The sequence below is a fragment of the Euprymna scolopes genome, chromosome 38 (assembly GCF_053919585.1).
Source record: "Euprymna scolopes isolate OS-2025 chromosome 38, ASM5391958v1, whole genome shotgun sequence".
NCBI lineage: Eukaryota > Metazoa > Mollusca > Cephalopoda > Sepiida > Sepiolidae > Euprymna > Euprymna scolopes.
The window spans coordinates 24,669,715-24,692,589 of NC_136519.1; the positions used below are offsets into that span (position 1 = coordinate 24,669,715).

Below are 22,875 nucleotides of genomic sequence, written 5' to 3' on the forward strand. Positions count from 1 at the left end.
GTCTTTGTGACTATTTGACAGATGAGACTTTGAAGTCTTACTCTTGACTGGCAACATTTACCAAAATACCTCATTCACTCTGTGGATCATAATCTAGCTAAGAACCCCAGCGTTCAATGTAAAAATTAACCTATGTACAATTTGTATATTCAATTCTGTATGTTGTGTGTGCATTTTTTTTTTTTTTTTTTTTTTTGTGTATATGCATGTGTGAGAAAATAAAGTTCGATTTCATTGGAAAAATAAAGTTTTTTAAATTTCTTGGTATAAAATGTTCGTGGAGTGGGAAAAAACTATCAAAAAAGGTATTTATTTGCTCCCCCACTGAGCAAATTAGGCACAAGGCCGATTTTTAATGTGAGGAGTGAAGGGGAAATGGGGACCAACTCCCCGGTGAGTAGGGGAGCTGGATAGTGACAATTGGTATGAAGGGTTGCCCCTACATTGACCAAGGTCTTATCTGTGGGGTCGCCCCCACATATGGTCTTTGCTTGCAGTATCTGCCGGAACAGACGGTATTTATTTGCTCCCCCACCGAGCAAATTAGGCACAAGGCCGATTTTTAATGTGAGGAGTAAAGGGAGGGGGAAGGGGAAAAGGGGACCAGCTCCCGAGAGGTGGGAAATGGGAGCTGGTTAAAGGTCAGGCATGTGGGGTTGCTCCCACATCTGGTCTTTGCTCGCAGTATCTGCAGAACAGATGGTATTTATTTGCTCCCCCACCGAGCAAATTAGGCACAAGGCCAATTTTTAATGTGAGGAGTGAAGGGAGGGGGAAGGGGAAAAGGGGACCAGCTCCCGAGAGGTGGGAAATGGGAGCTGGTTAAAGGTCAGGCATGTGGGGTTGCCCCCACATCTGGTCTTTGCTAGTCATAGCTAGTCATAGCTTGCAGTATCTGCAGAACAGATGGTATTTATTTGCCCCCCCCCCACCGAGCAAATTAGGCACAAGGCCGATTTTTAATGTGAGGAGTGAAGGGAGGGGGAAAGGAAAAAGGGGACCAGCTCCCGAGAGGTGGGAAATGGGAGCTGGTTAATGGTCAGGCATGTGGGGTTGCCCCCACATCTGGTCTTATCTAGTCATAGCTAGTCATAGCTAGTCATAGCTTGCAGTATCTGCCGGAACAGATGGTATTTATTTGCTCCCCTACCGAGCAAATTAGGCACAAGGCCGATTTTTAATGTGAGGAGTGAAGGGAGGGGGAAGGGAAAAAGGGGACCAGCTCCCGAGAGGTGGGAAATGGGAGCTGGTTAATGGTCAGGCATGTGGGGTTGCCCCCACATCTGGTCTTTGCTAGTCATAGCTAGTCATAGCTTGCAGTATCTGCCGGAACAGATGGTATTTATTTGCTCCCCCACCGAGCAAATTAGGCACAAGGCCAATTTTTAATGTGAGGAGTGAAGGGAGGGGGAAGGGAAAAAGGGGACCAGCTCCCGAGAGGTGGGAAATGGGAGCTGGTTAAAGGTCAGGCATGTGGGGTTGCCCCCACATCTGGTCTTTGCTAGTCATAGCTAGTCATAGCTTGCAGTATCTGCCGGAACAGATGGTATTTATTTGCTCCCCCACTGAGCAAATTAGGCACAAGGCCGTTTTTAATGTGAGGTAAAAACCAGCTCCCCTAAAAGTAGGCAAAAAGGGGGCACTCTGGTTACCAAAAATAATAATTGTCCCAGCATAGAGGGTTTCCCCTCCATTGACTGGTACAAATTATCTTAAGTGCAGCATCTGCCGGAACAGATACTACACTTTGATCTTGGCCCGAAGGCCAACTTGAAGTTCCTGGTTTCTGACAGTTTTTTTTAGTGACGCTTAATACCGAAGGATTTGGAGGATCTTAAATATAATGGTTCATATGTGCTCCTTGACCAATGGAAAACATCAAGTTTCAAACTTACACTTGATGTAGAAAAGAACTGGAAATGGTTGTGTTGACTAAATACAAATGTTAAGCATAATAAATTAAAAAAAAAAAAAAATCAAAAACAAAATATCATAAAACATGCAAAGGAAATTTGGGGTGACATTTGAACATTCCTCAATATCTGATATTTTAATTTTAGAACTTACCGAAGTTGCCTGCGAGAATAAGAAGAAGAAGAGAAGAAAGAATAGTGAACATTTTTCATCGTTGAAATCAATTGTGATTAAAATAAGATGTGAAATAAAGGGTTTGTATTACTGTACACATAGATTTGAAAAAGTTGTCAAAAAACAAATATATAACAAATAAATGTTATCAAAGGCAAGATAAGTTACTTTTCTACCAAACTGGATATATTTTTCGTGCTTTTATTCAATGTAACATGTTTATTCAGCTCGAAAACAATACAGTGTTTACCGATGTATTGGAACATTCAAGATGGCGTCTGATTCTCTCTTTAACACGGTAAGTTTGGGAAAAGATGTTATAAATAAAAAACAGGATAAAATACTGTTAAAAACTCGCTCAATATATGTTACCGTGACATAGGTTGACATATATTCGGCGGGTTTTTAATAGTATTTGGAATAGTTTTTGATTTATAACACCTTTTCCCAAACTTACGGTGTTAAAGAGGGTGTGAGACGCCATCTTGAATTTTCGAATACATCGGTAAACACTGTATGTTTTTCGAGCTGAATAAACATGTTACATTGAATAAAAACACAAAAAATATATCCAGTTTGGCAGAAAAGTAACTTATCTTGCCTTTGATAACATTTATTTGTTATATATTTGTTTTTTGACAACTTTTTCGAATCTATGTGTACAGTAATACAAACCCGAAATAAATCATAATTAAAAAAAAAAAAAAAAGACACTGATATTTTTCCGATTAAAAATATGGGAAATATATTTTAGTATTTCGTCACTTTTATGAAAAGGAAAAAAATCCAGCAATAATAATTATACAAATACGAAAACAAAATATTTCTACTATTATATAAAATTCACTTTGTATGTGTGTGTGTGTGTGTGTGTGTGTGTTCCTTCTTCATAGGTTCCAAAACGGCTAAGCCTATCTTTTGCAAATTTCACATAAAGGTAATTTATATGTCTGGCAGTGTTCTTAGATATGTTTTGTACAGAAATTCATCTGATAAATCAAAAATGAAAAAAAAATTCGATCCTAAAAATAGTTTTTTTTTTTTTTTTTTACATATAAAAGAGAAGAATTTTTACAGGGGAATATCCTACGTTACACCAGCAAAGGGAGATAATAAAATCTTAGCAAATCATTTCTTCTTAAAAAAAAAAAAAACAGAATTATTGACATCTGGAGATCTGGCTCAAAGGTAGAGTATTCAACATACAGATCAAATGATCCTCTGTTCAAGGAGGTTATGTTAACTGATATTTTCAATGTGGGTTCAGGTTGGGGGAGGAGATGGGCTACTGAGAGAAAGGTACAAAGTTGTAGCACTACCTCTAAACCCTAACCCGACGGTCTCTTAGGACTTGTGGTGCCGAGTCCTACTGCTACACTCAGGGTCCGCCAGTGACCACCTGATTGCTCCAGGGGATCACCACACTCTTCAGCACATCCGGATATACTTTGGTGTTGACTTCAAAGCCAACTTCGAAAATATGAGGTGGCATGATGTGGCCCTCACTTGAAACCATACCAAAGATCGTAACCGTGGTCAGAAACTTCATTGAGCTGTGCCTTCAAGCGTTGAATTGCCTAGATTTGTAGTTTAAGAGTGCTGGCAATGGCCCTGTGATCATAAATTGTATGTTGTGTTTTGCTTCTAGCAGATGGTACCCAAATCATATATATATATTGTTTTTAAAATATAATACTCCACTGACACGTGTTTCCTCGTTTACGACTCATCAGAATGTGTCAGTGGATAATTATATTTTAAAAACAATATATATACCGCTCCCCATGTGGGGGCGGGTGTTACTAAATTGGTTAAAGGAAAAATTATTCCCAACTCGCATTTAGGTAAAAATGCACTTTCCTAAATAAATGAATTCATTCAAAACGTATTGCAAAAACAAAAACAAATAACACACACACACACACACACACATATATCAGTTTTGATCTCACTACTATATGCTTAATATAATAATCTCACTACTATATGCTTAATATAATAATCGATAGAGAATTATTTTGATAAAAATAAATACGTAATCTGCATAAATTAAAATATTATATCTAAGTGTATCTTACGACCGGGCAATGTCATGCGTCATGCTAGTATCATATGTTAAGGCAGATAACGCCTTCCATAAAGTGAGTAGCTTTCAATGTTTATACTTCTTTTACGCAAAGTGCATGATCTACGGCAATATTATTCATAAAGCAATGCATAACAGTCAGCCTATCATAGTTATGGAAGCTCATAACTATCTGAATATTATTACTAGAGCTGTGTTCATAAGCTAAAGATCAACGTTTTATTCGCTTGAAATTGACATGGCAGATTGTCAAACTGTCCTTCCATAGAAGAACCGACAGTCTTCAGGAAAAAGAGCAAAACAAAAAAAATTCATATCACTCAATTATTAGCAAAACTAATGTTATCAGGCTGATCAGTTGTCATGGTTACAGGGAGGAGATTGGAGATTAATTACTTCTCTCTCTCTCTCTCTCTCTCTCTCTCTCTCTCTCTCATTTTGTCATTAGATCAGAGAAAACATTCCCCAAGAGTCGAGCACTAATGGACATGAGATGAAGCGACAGCAGTAGCGGAGAATTCCGCTTGACCAAAGAAGGCTATTTGTATGCAGGCAGCATAAATCGCAGCTGATTTTTGGACAGACAAAATGTCTTCTCCCTCATCATAAATTGCTGAAAATAAGTTAATTTACCAAATGCTTGCTCATACGTGATCAGAGTGTTGCCAACATTTATCACTTAAACCGGGTGGAGAGTAAAAACCTGTTGGAATGCCCCAAAGCAGAATAAAAAGTAGACCCCGGGTTTACTTTCAAAAGTCTTGTAAATCTTACTTCGCCCCTATTTTGTGGTTTGGTTCTCACATTCCATTACTTATCTTTCTGAGAAAAGGGAAATAATTGCTGTTTTCTATAGGTTTAACTCCAAACAACCTGTCGAAGGGTCAAACCTGTTGGAATATTCCAGAGCAGATTAGTCCTCACATTCCAGGTGTAGCATTTTCATTTGACACAAAATTGTTGTTAAAACTAAAAAACGTTTTAAAAAAAAAAAAAAAGAGACGCATGGGGAGATAATTCGCTTTACAACAAACATGTTTACAAGGGAAGAGATGATAAATTTCTTCCTTTCAAAAAAATAAGTTACAATTAATTTATTACCTAATTTCATGATATAATTTAAAATGATTAACTATAGATTTGTTTTCATTCTTTTTTTTTTAACAATAAATACGGTTAAATAGTGGCCTCGCCTCGAAACTCATTTTTATTCACTTAGAAAGTCGCCCATAATTTATTTGGACATATGTAACATTTTTATTTATTTTTATTAGTTTTAAAACAGTAATCTATGTACACGCGTGTTTCAAAGTAACTACCTCTCATCAGCGTAGCTTGACTGTTTCTAGGAATCAACTACAGACCATGTTTACCACAGTCCGGTGCGTTAACTGTTCCGCCACGAACTCCTAGATGACTTTACTGTTTATTTTTATCGCTCCTAAATTTTTAGATTTGTCGTTGTTGTTTTTTTTAACGATAAATACAGTTAAATAGTGGCCTCGCCTCAAAGCTCTCTTATTAATTATATATATATGTCTGTGTGTGTGTGTGTGTGTGTGGTGTGTATATCTACATCTATAGGTGTATATTTATACTGTATATACGTGTATATCTATACAAATATATGTATATATATATAGACACGTACGTGTATATACATACATATGTATATACATACATATATATATACATATATACAGTGGCGCCAAAAAGAAAGTCTGCACTTGTTCTTTTTTTAAAAACTGCAAATTTAAGCTAAATAATTTGATTTGCCTTTTATTCCTTTATAATTACCCATGTTCATACACACACACACACACGCACATATATATATATATATATATATATATATATATATATGATTGCGCCAAAAAGAAAGTCAGCACTTGTCATTTTTTTCAAAAACCGAAAATTTAAGCTAAATTGAATGTAAGCGTTTAAACAACCTATACCTTATTTGATTCGCCTTTTATTCCTTTACAATTACACATATTTGATTTTTAATTGAAGTATCCTCGTGTCCATGTCAATTTAAAAAATAACTTCAAATCAAGAAGACAAAAAGAAACTCCACACAATGGAAAATTGTTATTTAAATGTAACCTTAGAACATCAATGCAACACAAATACAACAGGAACACAATGAATAATATCCAGTAGCATAATCCTTCTGCAATTTGACAGCCTGCAGTCTTTTGGGCATTCCTTGAATTAGTCTGCGGCAATACTATGGTGAAAGGGCACCCCACTTCTCCTTTATTTTTGTCCGAAGTTCTTTCAGTTTTGAAATATTATCATTGCGTTGCTGTTCCTTGATGTAATGCTATACATTTTCGATAGGATTAAGGTCTGGAGACTGTGGAAGCCAATCCAAACACGGAATATCATGGTTTTAAAGGAACTTCTTGACATTGCCAGCTATGTAAATGGGAGCATTATTCTGCACGAAGATGGGATTATCATCCAAATTCTGACCAAAGTAGGGTAGAAATTGCTCAATAAAGATATTAATGTACTTGCTCGAATTAATTTGACCTTGCAAGTGAACTATTGGCCCTGAATCACTGGTACTAAGAATGCCCAACACCAAAACTGAACCTTCACACTGCGGATCTAGCTGTTGAAGAGTGTGGTGATCCCTTGGTGCAATCAGGTGGCCGGTGCAAACCTTGGGTGTGGCAACAAGACTCTGCACTAGCTCACAAGTTCAAAGAGACACAGGCTTAGCTTTAGAAGGAGTGCTACAACTTTGCACCCTTCTCTCACTGTCCCCCATCCACCCCCGACCTGAACCTACTGGACTACTTTGTTTAGTCTTATGTCGAGAACATCACCTACATGACCCCCCCCTCCCCTCCACAACACCAAAGCCAGCCTGGTTGCCACCATCCATTGAGTTTCCACCGATACTTGTGGAAAAGGCATGCTCTCAGTTCTAGATCCATATTGATAGAGGCTGAAGGCGGCTACATTGAATAGGTATTAGCTTTAGTACATAATCAAGTTATCTGAGTTGGGTTCTTTTCAAAAAAAACTTTAAAAATATAGTTGTACGGTTTTTTAAGGGTGACAACTTTATCATTCCACCCTACAGCTGCTGACTTTCTTTTCAATCAATCAATCAATATTTGCTTCTGATTCGTCAGATTTTATTTATTTATTTATTTATTTTTTTTTTTTTTGCACACATTGGTCCATATTTTTCACAGCAAAATCTATTTAGATTTAATTTTTTTTTTAAATAATTTATCTAACTTGGAAGACTTAAAATTGATACATTTTTCAATAATGACCTGGGTAACAGCAGTCACAACAGACCTATGGATGAAAAAGAGGAAAGGAAGTCTTGAGACGGAAAGAGAGAGATAGGTAGAAGATAAAGAAGAGACAACCTGTTTTATGTATCGAATTAATAGTGTTACAATATTGTACTTGCCATATGGATCAATTGCTTAGCAAGCTTTTCCTAAACCCAGAGTCTGTGAGTTCAAATCTTGCCTGAGTCATCATTATTTTTTACTCTAAATGGATGTAAACATTTCAAAAAATAATATTAAGTAGATGGTTGGTCTAGTTTTAGTTTTAATTTTTCTGTGATTTATAGAAATTACGATCCAAACTAATGCTGTGTGGCCCTGCTAATCTATTTATTAATTCAGTCACACATACGTGTGCCATAGTTTCCAGATTATAAATTAATCGATCAGGAGATCCTATTTATTAAAAGGAGGATAGAGGGTGATATTATACTGCGAACATTAAATTAGTATATAGATATTAAATAATATAGATATTAAATAACATAGATATTAAATAATATAGATATTAAATAATATACATATTTAATAACATAAATATTAAATAATATAGATATTAAATAATATAGACATTAAATAACATAGATATTAAATAATATAGATATTAAATAATATAGATATTAAATAATATAGATATTAAATAATATAGATATTAAATAATATAGATATTAAATAACATAGATATTAAATAATATAGATATTAAATAATATACATATTTAATAACATAAATATTAAATAATATAGATATTAAATAATATAGACATTAAATAACATAGATATTAAATAATATAGATATTAAATAACATAGATATTAAATAATATAGATATTAAATAACATAGATATTAAGTAACACATATTAAATAACATAGATATTAAATAATATAGATACTAAATAACATAGATATTAAATAACATAGATATTAAATAACATAGATATTAAATAACAGATATTAAATAATATAGATATTAAATAATATAGATATTAAATAATATAGATATTAAATAATATAGATATTAAATAACATAGATATTAAATAATATAGATATTAAATAACATAGATATTAAATAATATAGATATTAAATAATATAGATACGCTTATTTAATGTTCATAGGATGTTATCACCTTCTATCCTTCTTTTTAATAAATAGGATCTCCTGATCACTGAAAAAGCGATGTAAAAAAAAAAGATTTTAAATTAATAAAGAATGATGTCCCTTTTTAACTGTGCGTAAAACTAAAATATACCTTCTTGGTCTTCTGGCTAGGATCTAAGGGTAGTATCTATTCTATCTAAGATGGTATAATGATATTGTGGAGTTTCTATTTGCGCCAGGCGTCCATACAATGGAAATATGTCACAGACACCTATAAGGATATTGAGGATAAACCGTAATACCCAGATATATTCTGACACTACATTAGCCAGATTATATAGATAAATACTTTTACAGATTTAACAAAAGGGCTACAATAATATCGCGGGGTCTTTCATGCTGGACATCCACAGAATGCCTATATTACGTATGAAAGATGCTGCTGTGGAATTTTCACAGGTCCTGCTAGTTGTAAATAAATATTTGTGCATATTGAAATCAACTACAAAAAACATATAAAAGAGAGAAATTAAGTTTTATTCATATTGTTGTATGTCAGTAACGCGGTTAACGAGGTACTGAGTTGAACCCAACTTACTTGTGTCGGGTAGGTGCAGAAAGGTCGAGGGGTTACCAGTGACACACATCAGACTCAGTGACTTCCATTTACAGAGCATGCATCTGCATGCTGGAAAGTGAGTTGGTGCATTTTAGGTGCAAACCGGTTAATGGGGATTACCCTCACGTTTACACCCATATAAATAGAAATGCACATGGGGATTTTTCGGGAGTAGAAGAGAGTAGATAGTCGATTGCAGTCAAAGTTGGTAGACAGTCGGGTTTGAGTTGGTTTTGAGACCAGGAGGCTCAGAGGAAAGATTTATCGATGGAAACGCAAAAAAGCTTGAGTCAACAATGCGACAGGTTCCCCGGTTCATTCGTAAACAAAATAAAGAGATCCTTGCCAGAAAATCGGCGTCGTATTTTCATCTTAGATACTCTTTACAGCTCATCGACCAGTGACGGGAAGAACCACATTCCAGAAGACACAAAATAACAAAAAAAAAAGATATGGTGAACTTTTAATGCGCATATACACACACACACACACACACACACACACACACACACACACACACACACACACAGAGTTAAGAACTACAAAAAGTAGATACACAACTTAAAGGGTCCGTAAAGGAGCTTTACCACATGTATACACACCTGACTGTATAAATGTATATAAACTATATATAAGACTTGAATTGGAAAGATACACGCGGACGAGTTTGAAAGAAACGATCACAAAAAGGGCATTAGAACACACCCACACACACGTTAGAGACAGCCGCACACAGATACATTATATAGAAGGAAGGCAGAACATATCACAAATTAATTGTATATAAAAAGGCGATACATAACATATCACAATATGAAAGATTTAGGCAATGTTGGTTGAAGTCAGTCTTGAATATTTATCACACAGTAAAAGAGTAAAGCTCTTTACTTACGCTGGAATAGTGCAGAGATATGTCACCACGTTTTTATATTGTTCATCAGTGATTTCTGGAATCCCTGGAACATCAGGGAATGTGAGAATGGGGGCTCCATTCCGAGCCTTGCCACCTGAAAGAAGAAGAGAGAAAGAGAAACATAGCGATTAACATGGATTTTGGAGATATGTTATAGTATAAGCTGATCTCTTACAAATATACCAGGTAAACCAAGTGCAAAGGAGATTCAAACAATTGCACTTAAAGGGACGGTTAGAATCTTAAAAAGATCTCTCGGTTGGAATGTCTAAAATAGCAGGTGTGTGTTTGGCATCTGGTAGGATGCCCCATCCCTGGCTTAAACAAAATGATAAGAAAAATGAAAGAATAATGGACTAACCCAGAGATAAATATATAAATATAAAATATATAACATAAATATAGTTACATCTCAACCTTAGTGTAGCTCTTTGTGGCATTCATTTGGTCACTGAGAGGTGATAGTCGCTCAGCGGTTTACACCATGAATTTACAGCCAAGGTGTTTCAAGTTCGAATCCAGTTCATTCCACAAAAATTACTTTCACTTCGGATGTTGGCAACCTTTACGTGGTCCCTCCCGTAAGTCCCTGATATCTTTCTAGAAAGAATTTTGACTAGAAAAATATCGGGGATACCAATGCCAACAATAGAATCTTCAGATTTTCATCACTCATTCCTATCGCTGATACATGCTAGTCGAGATTCCAATCTTGACAATCAGTCCAATAGAGACTTGGCCATTTTAGTGGCCTTTTATCTGGCAGGCTGAGGTATTCGTTCTGAGTAATTCTAGAAGATCCACCCTCCCAGGTCTTACCTCTCCTCTTTGGGGGTAGACTTGGTTTATTGCTTGCTGCCTGAGGCGCCCTGACTGAGAAATGCTAATGGAGCTGCCCGGACAATTTTTAAAAGACCAGAGTGCCCCTTTCTTTAAGTGCGCTGGCTTGCCTCTCCCCATCTTCCGACCTTGTGTCGTATCTTTTTTGTGGTAGGAAGGAAGTAAATGTTGGTAGCAATTTGTCACAGTTGTGGCCCCAGAACCATGATGTGCACTACACAACATACTTCTGCTAATACACTTTTGTTAAGTATATAACTGTGTTTGTTTTGATTATTACTGACCTGCAAGACTGAAACAAGAAACAGTAGATAGGAGTGTTAAGGAGGAGTCCATGATATGAATAGCGAATAGCGTACTTAACACAAGTAAACTGGGTAGAACCCAGCTTACTTGTGTCGGATAGGCGCAGAAAGGTCAAGAGGTAACACATTAAACTTGGTGACCTCTTGACAAAGCATACACTGTGTTGTGAGACAGGTCAGTGAATGTATTTTGGGTGCAAGCTGTTAACGGGAGTTACACCCCACCCACCCACGCATACACCCATATGAATAGAAACACACATGAGGATTTTTTTAGTTAGAGTCAGTGTTGAGAGTAAAAGAGAGTACCTATTTACAATGCCTCCCCACGGGACAAAGTTAGACACCAGGGTCGTTTTTTAACGTGGAGAAAAGGTACAAAAATAAAAAATTGTCCTCCACTGAAAGAGAACAAGAAATGGAAGTGCAGCATCTGAAGAACAGATACTACACTTTGATCTTGACCCGAAGGCCATTGGTAGCCCAGAAGGGTCAGAGGAAAGACGCGTCAATGGAAACCTCAAAAAAGCTTGAGTCAACAAGGCGAGGGTTCTCCTGGTTCACTTGTGGACGAAGTTTTCAATTTGGATGGTCTTTACAGTTCATCAACCAATGACGGTATGGTGAACTTTATCGCATGTATATGCACACACACACACACACACACACACACACACACACACACACACACACACACACACACACACACACACAGTTAGGAACTATACTCAGCTTAAGAGTCCTTAAAAAGATCTTGACCACATGTATACATACCTGACTGTATAAATGTATATAAACTGTGTATATAATGAAATGGAGAAGTTGCACACGGCGAGTTTGAAGAAACAATTACAATATCACACACACGTCGGTCGCATAAACACTTTATATATATATACACTAGCCTGGGTGCCCGGCCTTGCTTGGGTATGTAAAGGTGTGTGTAAGGGTGTTGGTTGAGCAAAAAAAAAAAAGAAGCAAAATTGCAAAAAAAAAAAAAAAAAAAAAAAAATTAGGAGTATTAGACAGGCGGGGACCTGTAAAACTTCTGCAAGAAACACTCGTCTATCTGCAAACATTATCAATAACCCCCCCCACTCTTTATCCGTGCCTAAACGTAAACGTAGATTCAATGAACAAAGCTTCTTTCTTAGAACTGCACGCCTGTGGAATTGTCTTCCGTTTTCCTGCTTTCCAGCTGACTACAATATGGTTGTCTTCAAGTCTAATGTAAACAAGTTCTTGATGAGCCGTTCCATATAAGTTAACAAATTTACCGAATTTCCATTACTAATGATTACTATATTGTCCAATTTCTACTGTACACTCTTTAACCCTTATCCTCGAGTAGCCTTTGGCCTTGATAATGTGGTGATGCCTGTGTAAAAAAAAAAAAAAAAGTCCTTAAAAAGACCTTGACCACATGTATACATACCTGACTGTATAAATGTATATAAACTATGTATATAATGAAATGGAGAAGTTGCACACGGCGAGTTTGAAGAAACAATTACAATATCACACACACGTCGGTCGCATAAACACTTTATATATATATACACTAGCCTGGGTGCCCGGCCTTGCTTGGGTATGTAAAGGTGTGTAAGGGTGTTGGTTGAGCAAAAAAAAAAAAAAGAAAAAGAAAATTAGGAATAATAGACAGGCTGGGACCCGTAATGCGCAGGAGGAAAAAGAGGTGAAAAAAAAAAAAAGCAAACGGTCTTATCGATGTGCCCATCGCGATTGTGATGTCATGAGTGGTCGTAATAATGTTTTATGCAACGTCGTTGACACGAAGTTTGAATGACTTACAAAAATGTCGACGAAAAAAGTGACCTTTCCTTGTAAAAAAAAACAGCCCAGTTGTAGGTGAAAGAATTAATGTTTTTGTCAAATTTTTTTATGATTGTCGTCCGAGACATCGAGCTTTAATACAATATCAATTTTGTTACAGTTCGATGCATCTGTTGAAAGTTTTTGGCAGACATACAAATACACACACACACATATTTTGCCTTTTATAAATTTATAGATAAAAAGGCAATAGCACAAGATATGAATATAATAAATATTTATTCATGGTGTTTGGTTTGGTTTAGTTGTTTTTATGACTTGTGTGATAATGTTGAAAGCCACATTCTCCCGATCTTTATAGTAAGTGCAAGAGTTCATTATTATCCGTAGGGTGGACACACCATAACATTAACAAATATATAAAGAATTGAATTTAAAAACAAAATAGTCAGAGGTAAATTTGGATAAATTTCACAGACTTCGAAAGCATTGAATTTGCATGGAGTTCCAAAACAAGAATCTTGCGATCGATTGTTTATCTGAAAATAAAAAAACAAACTTTATGCTTGGGAAGTGCACTTTTTTTTGTGTGGTGGTGGCTTGTCAAAAGAGGAAATGATGGACATTTTGTCCAATTCATCTGGAAAATCTAATGTAGCAAATTTTGACCAGATAAACTGACCAGAACCTACAGCAGACTAAAGATTTATAGAGTAAAACAAGAAGGAAAAAAAAAAAATGGAGAATAAAACAAACCATAAGGAGCAGACAACAATGTAAGAATTACAAGTTCCAAGAATGGTAAGGATGATGAACCTCCAATCAAATGGAACAAAAGGATTTCTGGAATAAAAGACAGCAGACCAGAGAAAAAATATTTGGTGGTTATCCAGAACTCAAACTATTTGTAGGGGTACTATGTAGGGAGTTGAGCAGCAAGGTCTGTTTACATTACACTTGAATTTCTGAACGTGAAAAGGAATTCCAAAGTCTAGCAATCCTAGGGAAGAAACTATTAGAATAGAAGGTTTTCTTACATCTAGGGATTTCTATTATGTAGGGGTAAGATTTTGCAGTTTGCAGAGTTTTTTTGGGGGGGGGGTATTTACGTCTAGGAGACCTAAGGGCTTAAAAAAAAAGCAAAATACAGAAAACTCTTTATGATGTAGGTACCTGTTAAAGATTGACAAAATCATACTCCAAAAATCACAGAAATTCTCTATCTGTGCTTAAAAAACTTGTTTTCAATAGGTTTTCAGGTGTGCTGAAAACGAATATCGCATTTAAATTGCTCGCAAATAAGTATTTTTCTGGGTATTAAGCAAAAATATGCGCGCTTGCATGTAACAATGGCCACCACTTATAACAAAGAATTACATTGCTTAATACCCGGAAAAATACTTACAAGCGAGTTGAAGTTCTTTTCTATTCTCAGTCTCCTTTGTGACTGAGATTACAACGTGTTGGTTCCCTAGGCAACGTTACATGATGAGATCCCTGCATTTTGTAAAATCGTTGATAGCTGCCTGAAGATTCCTTATTTAGCAGATATATATCATCCTTTAGTTGTGTCAGTTCGTCCATTAGAATCAATCGTGTTACCGAGGGAGGTGAATTTATTGACATTTTCAGCAACAATTTGTTTCCATTTTTGTTGTAGAACGAAATCCATAGTTAAAAAAACTATGTCAAAATAAAGTAATAGAATTTTTTTCAGAGAGAAACGCTTGGGTACTAACCTTCAATCGTAAATTCACATGAAAAAAAAAAAAGCTTAGTTAACATTATTTCAATTAATTTTAATTGAAATAATGCTAAGTTTGTTTTTTTTAGTATTGAATAAAAGATAATGCTTCAAATTTTATTGCCGTCTTTTGTAAACTAAAATTGTTTTTAAATGCCTGATTATATAAATGTACATGATTAAAACAGCTGCTACATTTGTTTACTGGTTAACCCAGGAAGCAGTCATTATTCACGTGAGACACCTGCATCGCATCTTTCTGGGAGGCTTTGTATGTCAGTCTCCATCCAGGTTTCAGTTTTAGATAGCATTTCTGTTTGTCTATCTGAAACATAGTGCATATGCAAATGCATACGAAATGACGTCACTAATACGAAACAATAAAGACTTTAAAAAGGAGATCACATTAGAGACAGAAATAACGTTTGAGATCATGTTAGAGGCGTGAATGACGCTCGAGAAGACGATCATGTGAGGAACGTCACAGCAGTAATGAGAGGATGAGGAAATACAGAAAAAAAATGGGACTTGAAGTTCTTTTCTATTCTTTGTCTGCTTTGCGACTGAGGCGACAACGTGTTAGTTCCTGAACAACATTACACTGTCAAGCTAAAGTCTGCAATAGCATTTTCATTAGTCTGTCAAGCTAAAGTTATAGATAGCACTAGCGGGGATGGGGGCGTAAAATGTCCGATTATATAAATGTGCATGATTAAAACATCTGGTACACTCGTTTACTGGTTAACCCATGAAGCAGTCTTCTTCTATTATATAAAGGCAAATGTGTGTGTGTGTGTGTGTGTGTTTGTGTGTGTGTGTTCATATGTCCACTAAAAACTTTTGTCATCGTCATCATTGGAATGGACTTACTATCGTTAGAAAGAGCGATCTCTCGAACACATAATATTGAAAAATTGAAACAAATCATCAATTATTATTTTGTGTTCCTTTGTTTGAAAGGGGGGATGTCATAAAAACCTTACTTTCGACATGGTTTGCACTAACCGTCATTATGTTCTTCCATTTTAAAAAGTTATCTAACATATAACATCTGTGTTCTGGGGGCCCCATCAATAAAATTACTAACTTAAGCTATGCCAGTTCGCACCCAGCACGCAGCAATTTTTTTTTTTTTTTTTTGCTGCAGTTTCATTTCTTGCTGATGGCACCTAAGTCCTGTTCTTTTCGTTTTTTTTAATGACAGGGCAACACCTACCACACCGCCTCCCATTGTCAGAATTTCTTTTCTTAAATTAAAATATAATATTTTAGTGGATTTTACAACTGGGAATGCTCCTCCCTGCTGTCACAAGTTTTTTTTATGACGAGCAATGCTAGGCGACCCCTTGCTAATTATTTATGCTAAACACCTGCCTCACATCATTCTGGGAGGCTCTGCCTGTCAGTCAGTCATGTTTCAATTTGAAATAGCATTTCTGTTAGCCTGTCTGAAACATAGTATGGATGCGCATATGCAAATGCATGTGAAATGACGTCACCGGGAGGGAAAAATAAAGACTTAAAAGGGAGATCACGTTAGAGACTAAAAGAACGTTCAAGATTATCTGAAAGTGATGATGACGTTCAACAAGATGATCACGTGAGGGACGTCATATTGGTAACAAACGAATTAGAAAATAAATGTCGTTCAACAAAAAAAAAATACAAGTTTTCTATTCTTTGTCTACTTTATGACTGAAGCTACAATGTGTTGGTTCTTGAACAACGTTACACTGTAACGCTAAAGTCTGCATTAGCATCTAAATATTAGTTTACTTGTCCGTACGTGCAGTATCACAAAAACCATCATCATCGCAAACATTAATTAATGAGAAACGATTACCTCCCTTTATAGTCACTCTTTATCAGTTAAAAGTCATTAAAAGTATTTCCTCTCTAAAAATTAAAAAAAAAAACCTGGCTGTCTGTTTACGGTTTCAAACTGGCTTTTTTATTTTATAATTAAAAAAAAAGTCATGTTGAGAGGAAACTGTAAGTTTTTTTTATTATTTTTTATTATAATTTCTTTTTAAAATGTAAAAAAAAATATGTGCAATTGAACTGACATTTGTTCCTGTGTCTATCTATATACTAGCAGGGCGCCTGGCATTGCCCAGTCAAAAAATACACTTAAATATGATATTTTTATTAATGCAGATTTCGTATTTTATTATTATAATAGCGAGGGGTACCCGGCGTTGCCCGGGTGTGTGGAGGTGTGGGGGTGGGGGGGGTAAAAAAAAAAGTAAGTATGAGGATCAAACCCGAGCCCTTGAGGCAAAGTTGTAAATTAAAGTGTGAAAAAAAAAAAGTGCATCGTTAACCATTTCCCCACCGCGAGATGCTAACGGAAACACGTTTGAATTTATTTAGTTATTTGGATTTGGCAGGTGCCCGTTTTAATGAGTTAATGAGGTCAAGTTTGACTGTGGGATTTTTATTTTCCCAACATGTTATAGGAAAAAGACTAACCCACATGCGGCGAGCGACAAATGTTGAATATTTATCTTCCCGAAATTGAGCAAATTAAATGGACAGGCGAGCTTCGTTGTTAACTGTGAGATATTACGATTTATATGTGATATAAAAAGTTTTAAAAAGTTGCGAAGCGAACGACCGCTTCTCTGAAAAAAGCCTTTTGTTGACACCCAGAAAAAGCGAACACACATAAATACATACATACATTATCGCTTTTATATTTATAGATTATATTAGATCCAATATATAGTAATGATTTAAAAAGTTTTTAAAAAATTAATTGAAATTCAAATGTTTAGCTTAGGATTTATTTTTTCCTATACTATTAATTACTGAGCTATGAAGACATGTTTGCTGCAAGGCTAAAAGTTAAAACATGAACTAATAGCTACTACGTTATGCATGCATATTCATAATGCCGACGTTTGAACGTCACCTGGCAAAGTTCGTTTTTTTTTTTTTTAATATATTTTCACACTTTTGTATCGATTTTCCTGGGCTAAAACTTAAATATAAAGTTTCGTACAGGTTCAAATACCTTATATATGAAGTTTCATTTCTGTAGACCAAAAACTCTAAACGTTTGGTAGGCCAACTTTTTAAACAAAAATATATACGTATACATAAATATATGTGGAAAGAGTTTTATGCTTACTATAAGCTTTTTACACAAATATTAGGCAAGTATAAATCATGTAGAATATCTGCATTAATATAATTACACATAATAATTAACTAAAGATGATCATATAATATATAAAAGCGAAACGTCTGTGTGTATGTATGTATGTATGTTTGTTTGTAATGCTAAAACTTTTGACAGACACAACCAAAGTTGACAAATTAGGTATCATATTGCACCTTGATCACCCGGATGACAAATATCGAAATTTCACGTCAAACGGACGTCAGCTCAGTAAAATGTCGGCTGCGGCTGAGGTACATTAAAGCTGCCTTCGAGGAGTAATTGATACTATAACACAGTTAAATATTAGTTTTCGACTCGAACCGTTATTACCAACAGATTTATCGCACTCCAAAAAGCAAAATCCAAAAATTACAGGAAAATTGACGTAGGGAAAATGTTTTATTTTTGCTTGAAGTTTTTTACCGGCGAAGGTGATTTTGCTCTTTGTAAAACATGTAAACAAAGCTTTAGCCATTTTGTTTTTACTTTCTAACTCTGTTAAACTTGAAGGGGGAGGGTGGGTATCAGTATGAGGCCGCTTATGTACACGAAAATTAGGTCGCGTGCAAAGTTTTCCCAAGCACTCTTTCTCTCTCTCTCTCGCCGTCTTTCTCTCTCTCTCTATCACCATATTTCTCTCTCTCTCTCTCACTCTCTTCTCTCTCTCTCTAGACCTCTTTCTCTTCTCTTTCTCTCTCTCACCCTCTTTATCTACTCTCTCTCTCACCCTCTTTCCCTTCTATCTATATTAGCACTTATCAAGGCCAATAGGCAACTCGAGGATGAGAGTTCAACCATGCACAGTAGTGAAATTTGGGAAAAAGGATGGAACAACTTTCTCTTCTGCCTCTCTCTCACACTCTTTATCTTCTCTCTCTCTCACCCTGTTTCTCTTCTCGAGGATCAACTCGACGATGAGAGTTCAAACGTGCACAGTATTCTAATTTGGGAAAGAGGATGGAACAACTTTCTCTTCTGCCTCTCTCTCACACTCTTTATCTTCTCTCTCTCTCTCACCCTGTTTCTCTTCTCTCTATATTAGCACTTATCAAGGCCAATAGGCAACTCGAGGATCAACTCCACGATGAGAGTTCAAACGTGCACAGTATTCAAATTTGGGAAAGAGGATGGAACAACTTTCTCTTCTGCCTCTCTCTCACACTCTTTATCTTCTCTCTCTCTCTCTCTCATCCTGTTTCTCTTCTCTCTATATTAGCACTTATCAAGGCCAATAGGAAACTCAAGGATCAACTCGACGATGAGAGTTCAAACGTGCACAGTATTCAAATTTGGGAAAGAGGATGGAACAACTTTCTCTTCTGCCTCTCTCTCACACTCTTTATCTTCTCTCTCTCTCTCTCTCTCTCACCCTGTTTCTCTTCTCTCTATATTAGCACTTATCAAGGCCAATAGGCAACTCGAGGATCAACTCGACGATGAGAGTTCAAACGTGCACAGTAGTCAAATTTGGGAAAGAGGATGGAACAAATTTCTCTTCTGCCTCTCTCTCACACTCTTTATCTTCTCTCTCTCTCTCTTACCCTGTTTCTCTTCTCTCTATATTAGCACTTATCAAGGCCAATAGGCAACTCGAGGATCAACTCGACGATGAGAGTTCAAACGTGCACAGTAGTCAAATTTGGGAAAGAGGATGGAACAACTTTCTCTTCTGCCTCTCTCTCACACTCTTTATCTTCTCTCTCACCCTGTTTCTCTTCTCTCTATATTAGCACTTATCAAGGCCAATAGGCAACTTGAGGATCAACTCGACGATGAGAGTTCAAACGTGCACAGTATTCAAATTTGGGAAAGAGGATGGAACAACTTTCTCTTCTGCCTCTCTCTCACACTCTTTATCTTCTCTCTCTCTCTCACCCTGTTTCTCTTCTCTCTATATTAGCACTTATCAAGGCCAATAGGAAACTCGAGGATCAACTCGACGATGAGAGTTCAAACGTGCACAGTATTCAAATTTGGGAAAGAGGATGGAACAACTTTCTCTTCTGCCTCTCTCTCACACTCTTTATCTTCTCTCTCTCTCTCTCACCCTGTTTCTCTTCTCTCTATATTAGCACTTATCAAGGCCAATAGGCAACTCGAGAATCAACTCGACGATGAGAGTTCAAACGTGCACAGTATTCAAATTTGGGAAAGAGGATGGAACAACTTTCTCTTCTGCCTCTCTCTCACACTCTTTATCTTCTCTCTCTCTCTCACCCTGTTTCTCTTCTCTCTATATTAGCACTTATCAAGGCCAATAGGCAACTCGAGGATCAACTCGACGATGAGAGTTCAAACGTGCACAGTAGTCAAATTTGGGAAAGAGGATGGAACAACTTTCTCTTCTGCCTCTCTCTCACACTCTTTATCTTCTCTCTCTCTTACCCTGTTTCTCTTCTCTCTATATTAGCACTGATCAAGGCCAATAGGCAACTCGAGGATCAACTCGACGATGAGAGTTCAAACGTGCACAGTATTCAAATTTGGGAAAGAGGATGAAACAACTTTCTCTTCTGCCTCTCTCTCACACTCTTTATCTTCTCTCTCTCTCTCTCTCTCTCACCCTGTTTCTCTTCTCTCTATATTAGCACTTATCAAGGCCAATAAGCAACTCGAGGATCAACTCGACGATGAGAGTTCAAACGTGCACAGTATTCAAATTTGGGAAAGAGGATGGGACAACTTTCTCTTCTGCCTCTCTCTCACACTCATTATCTTCTCTCTCTCTCTCACCCTGTTTCTCTTCTCTCTATATTAGCACTTATCAAGGCCAATAGGCAACTCGAGGATCAACTCCACGATGAGAGTTCAGACGTGCACAGTAGTGAAATTTGGGAAAGAGGATGGAACAACTTTGTCTTCTGCCTCTCTCTCACACTCTTTATCTTCTCTCTCTCTCACACACTGTTTCTCTTCTCTCTATATTAGCACTTATCAAGGCCAATAGGCAAATCGAGGATCAACTCGACGATGAGAGTTCAAACGTGCACAGTATTCTAATTTGGGAAAGAGGATGGAACAACTTTCTCTTCTGCCTCTCTCTCACACCCTGTTTCTCTTCTCTCTATATTAGCACTTATCAAGGCCAATAGGCAACTCGAGGATCAACTCGACGATGAGAGTTCAAACGTGCACAGTATTCAAATTTGGGAAAGAGGATGGAACAACTTTCTCTTCTGCCTCCCTCTCACACTCTTTATCTTCTCTCTCTCTCTCTCTTACCCTGTTTCTCTTCTCTCTATATTAGCACTTATCAAGGCCAATAGGAAACTCGAGGATCAACTCGACGATGAGAGTTCAAACGTGCACAGTATTCAAATTTGGGAAAGAGGATGGAACAACTTTCTCTTCTGCCTCTCTCTCACACTCTTTATCTTCTCTCTCTCTCACCCTGTTTCTCTTCTCTCTATATTAGCACTTATCAAGGCCAATAGGCAACTGGAGGATCAACTCGACGATGAGAGTTCAAACGTGCACAGTAGTGAAATTCGGGAAAGAGGATTGAACAACTTTCTCTTCTGCCTCTCTCTCACACTCTTTATCTTCTCTCTCTCTCTCTCCTTGTTTCTCTTCTCTCTATATTAGCACTTATCAAGGCCAATAGGCAACTCGAGGATCAACTCGACGATGAGAGTTCAAACGTGCACAGTAGTGAAATTCGGGAAAGAGGATGGAACAACTTTCTCTTCTGCCTCTCTCTCACACTCTTTATCTTCTCTCTCTCACCCTGTTTCTCTTCTCTCTGTATTAGCACTTATCAAGGCCAATAGGCAACTCGAGGATCAACTCGACGATGAGAGTTCAAACGTGCACAGTATTCAAATTTGGGAAAGAGGATGGAACAACTTTCTCTTCTGCCTCTCTCTCACACTCTTTATCTTCTCTCTCTCTCACCCTGTTTCTCTTCTCTCTATATTAGCACTTATCAAGGCCAATAGGCAACTCGAGGATCAACTCGACGATGAGAGTTCAAACGTGCACAGTATTCAAATTTGGGAAAGAGGATTGAACAACTTTCTCTTCTGCCTCTCTCTCACACTCATTATCTTCTCTCTCTCTCTCACCCTGTTTCTCTTCTCTCTATATTAGCACTTATCAAGGCCAATAGGCAACTCGAGGATCAACTCGACGATGAGAGTTCAAACGTGCACAGTAGTCAAATTTGGGAAAGAGGATGGAACAACTTTGTCTTCTGCCTCTCTCTCACACTCTTTATCTTCTCTCTCTCTCACCCTGTTTCTCTTCTCTCTATATTAGCACTTATCAAGGCCAATAGGCAACTCGAGGATCAACTCGATGATGAAAGTTCAAACGTGAACAGTAGTCAAATTTGGGAAAGAGGATGGAACAACTTTCTCTTCTGCCTCTCTCTCACACTCTTTATCTTCTCTCTCACTCTCTCACCCTGAAAGATTCCTCTCCCCTAAGAATAAAACATATGTTCAATATCCTCTTTTGTTTTTTCATTGTTTATACGGTCCCGGGAAACGCCGGGTAGCCCTGCTAGTATATAATATAAATCTCACCTGTCTGTTTAAATGTATGTATGTATGTATGTATATCTGCCTTAAACTTTAGACAAAGGTGACGGATTTTCATGACATTGGTATTGTTTTTAAGCTCGACCTTTCGGACGACAAATATCGAAAAATTGGCTAAAAACATTAATTCCTTCACCCTCAACAGGACACTTTTCTACAGGGAGAGGTTGCTTTTTTCGCCAAATATTTTCAAAAGTCATCTCCTCTTTTAGATTGATTAGCCTTAATTTAAACCTATGTCACTTCCGGTTTGGCGATGGACGCAACAGCAAAGACGTCACGTTCTTTTTTTTTTTCAAATTTCTTTGCGGTATGGGTTCGAGTCTGTCTGCCTACTATAACTTTTTTTTTTGTTCAATA

At 36.8% G+C, this 22,875-nt stretch overlaps 1 protein-coding gene across 25 annotated transcripts in view; it reads right to left on the minus strand.

Annotated features, from left to right (window-relative positions):
- Positions 1-22,875, minus strand: part of LOC145263096 (guanine nucleotide exchange factor DBS-like) — an 810,829-nt gene that overhangs the window by 421,544 nt on the left and 366,410 nt on the right. For all 25 annotated transcript variants that reach the window (XM_080120019.1, XM_080120020.1, XM_080120018.1 and 22 more), the window contains one exon: positions 10,105-10,219. In XM_080120019.1, coding sequence (XP_079976145.1) covers positions 10,105-10,219 — 115 coding nt within the window. The remainder of the gene's footprint in view (positions 1-10,104; positions 10,220-22,875) is intronic.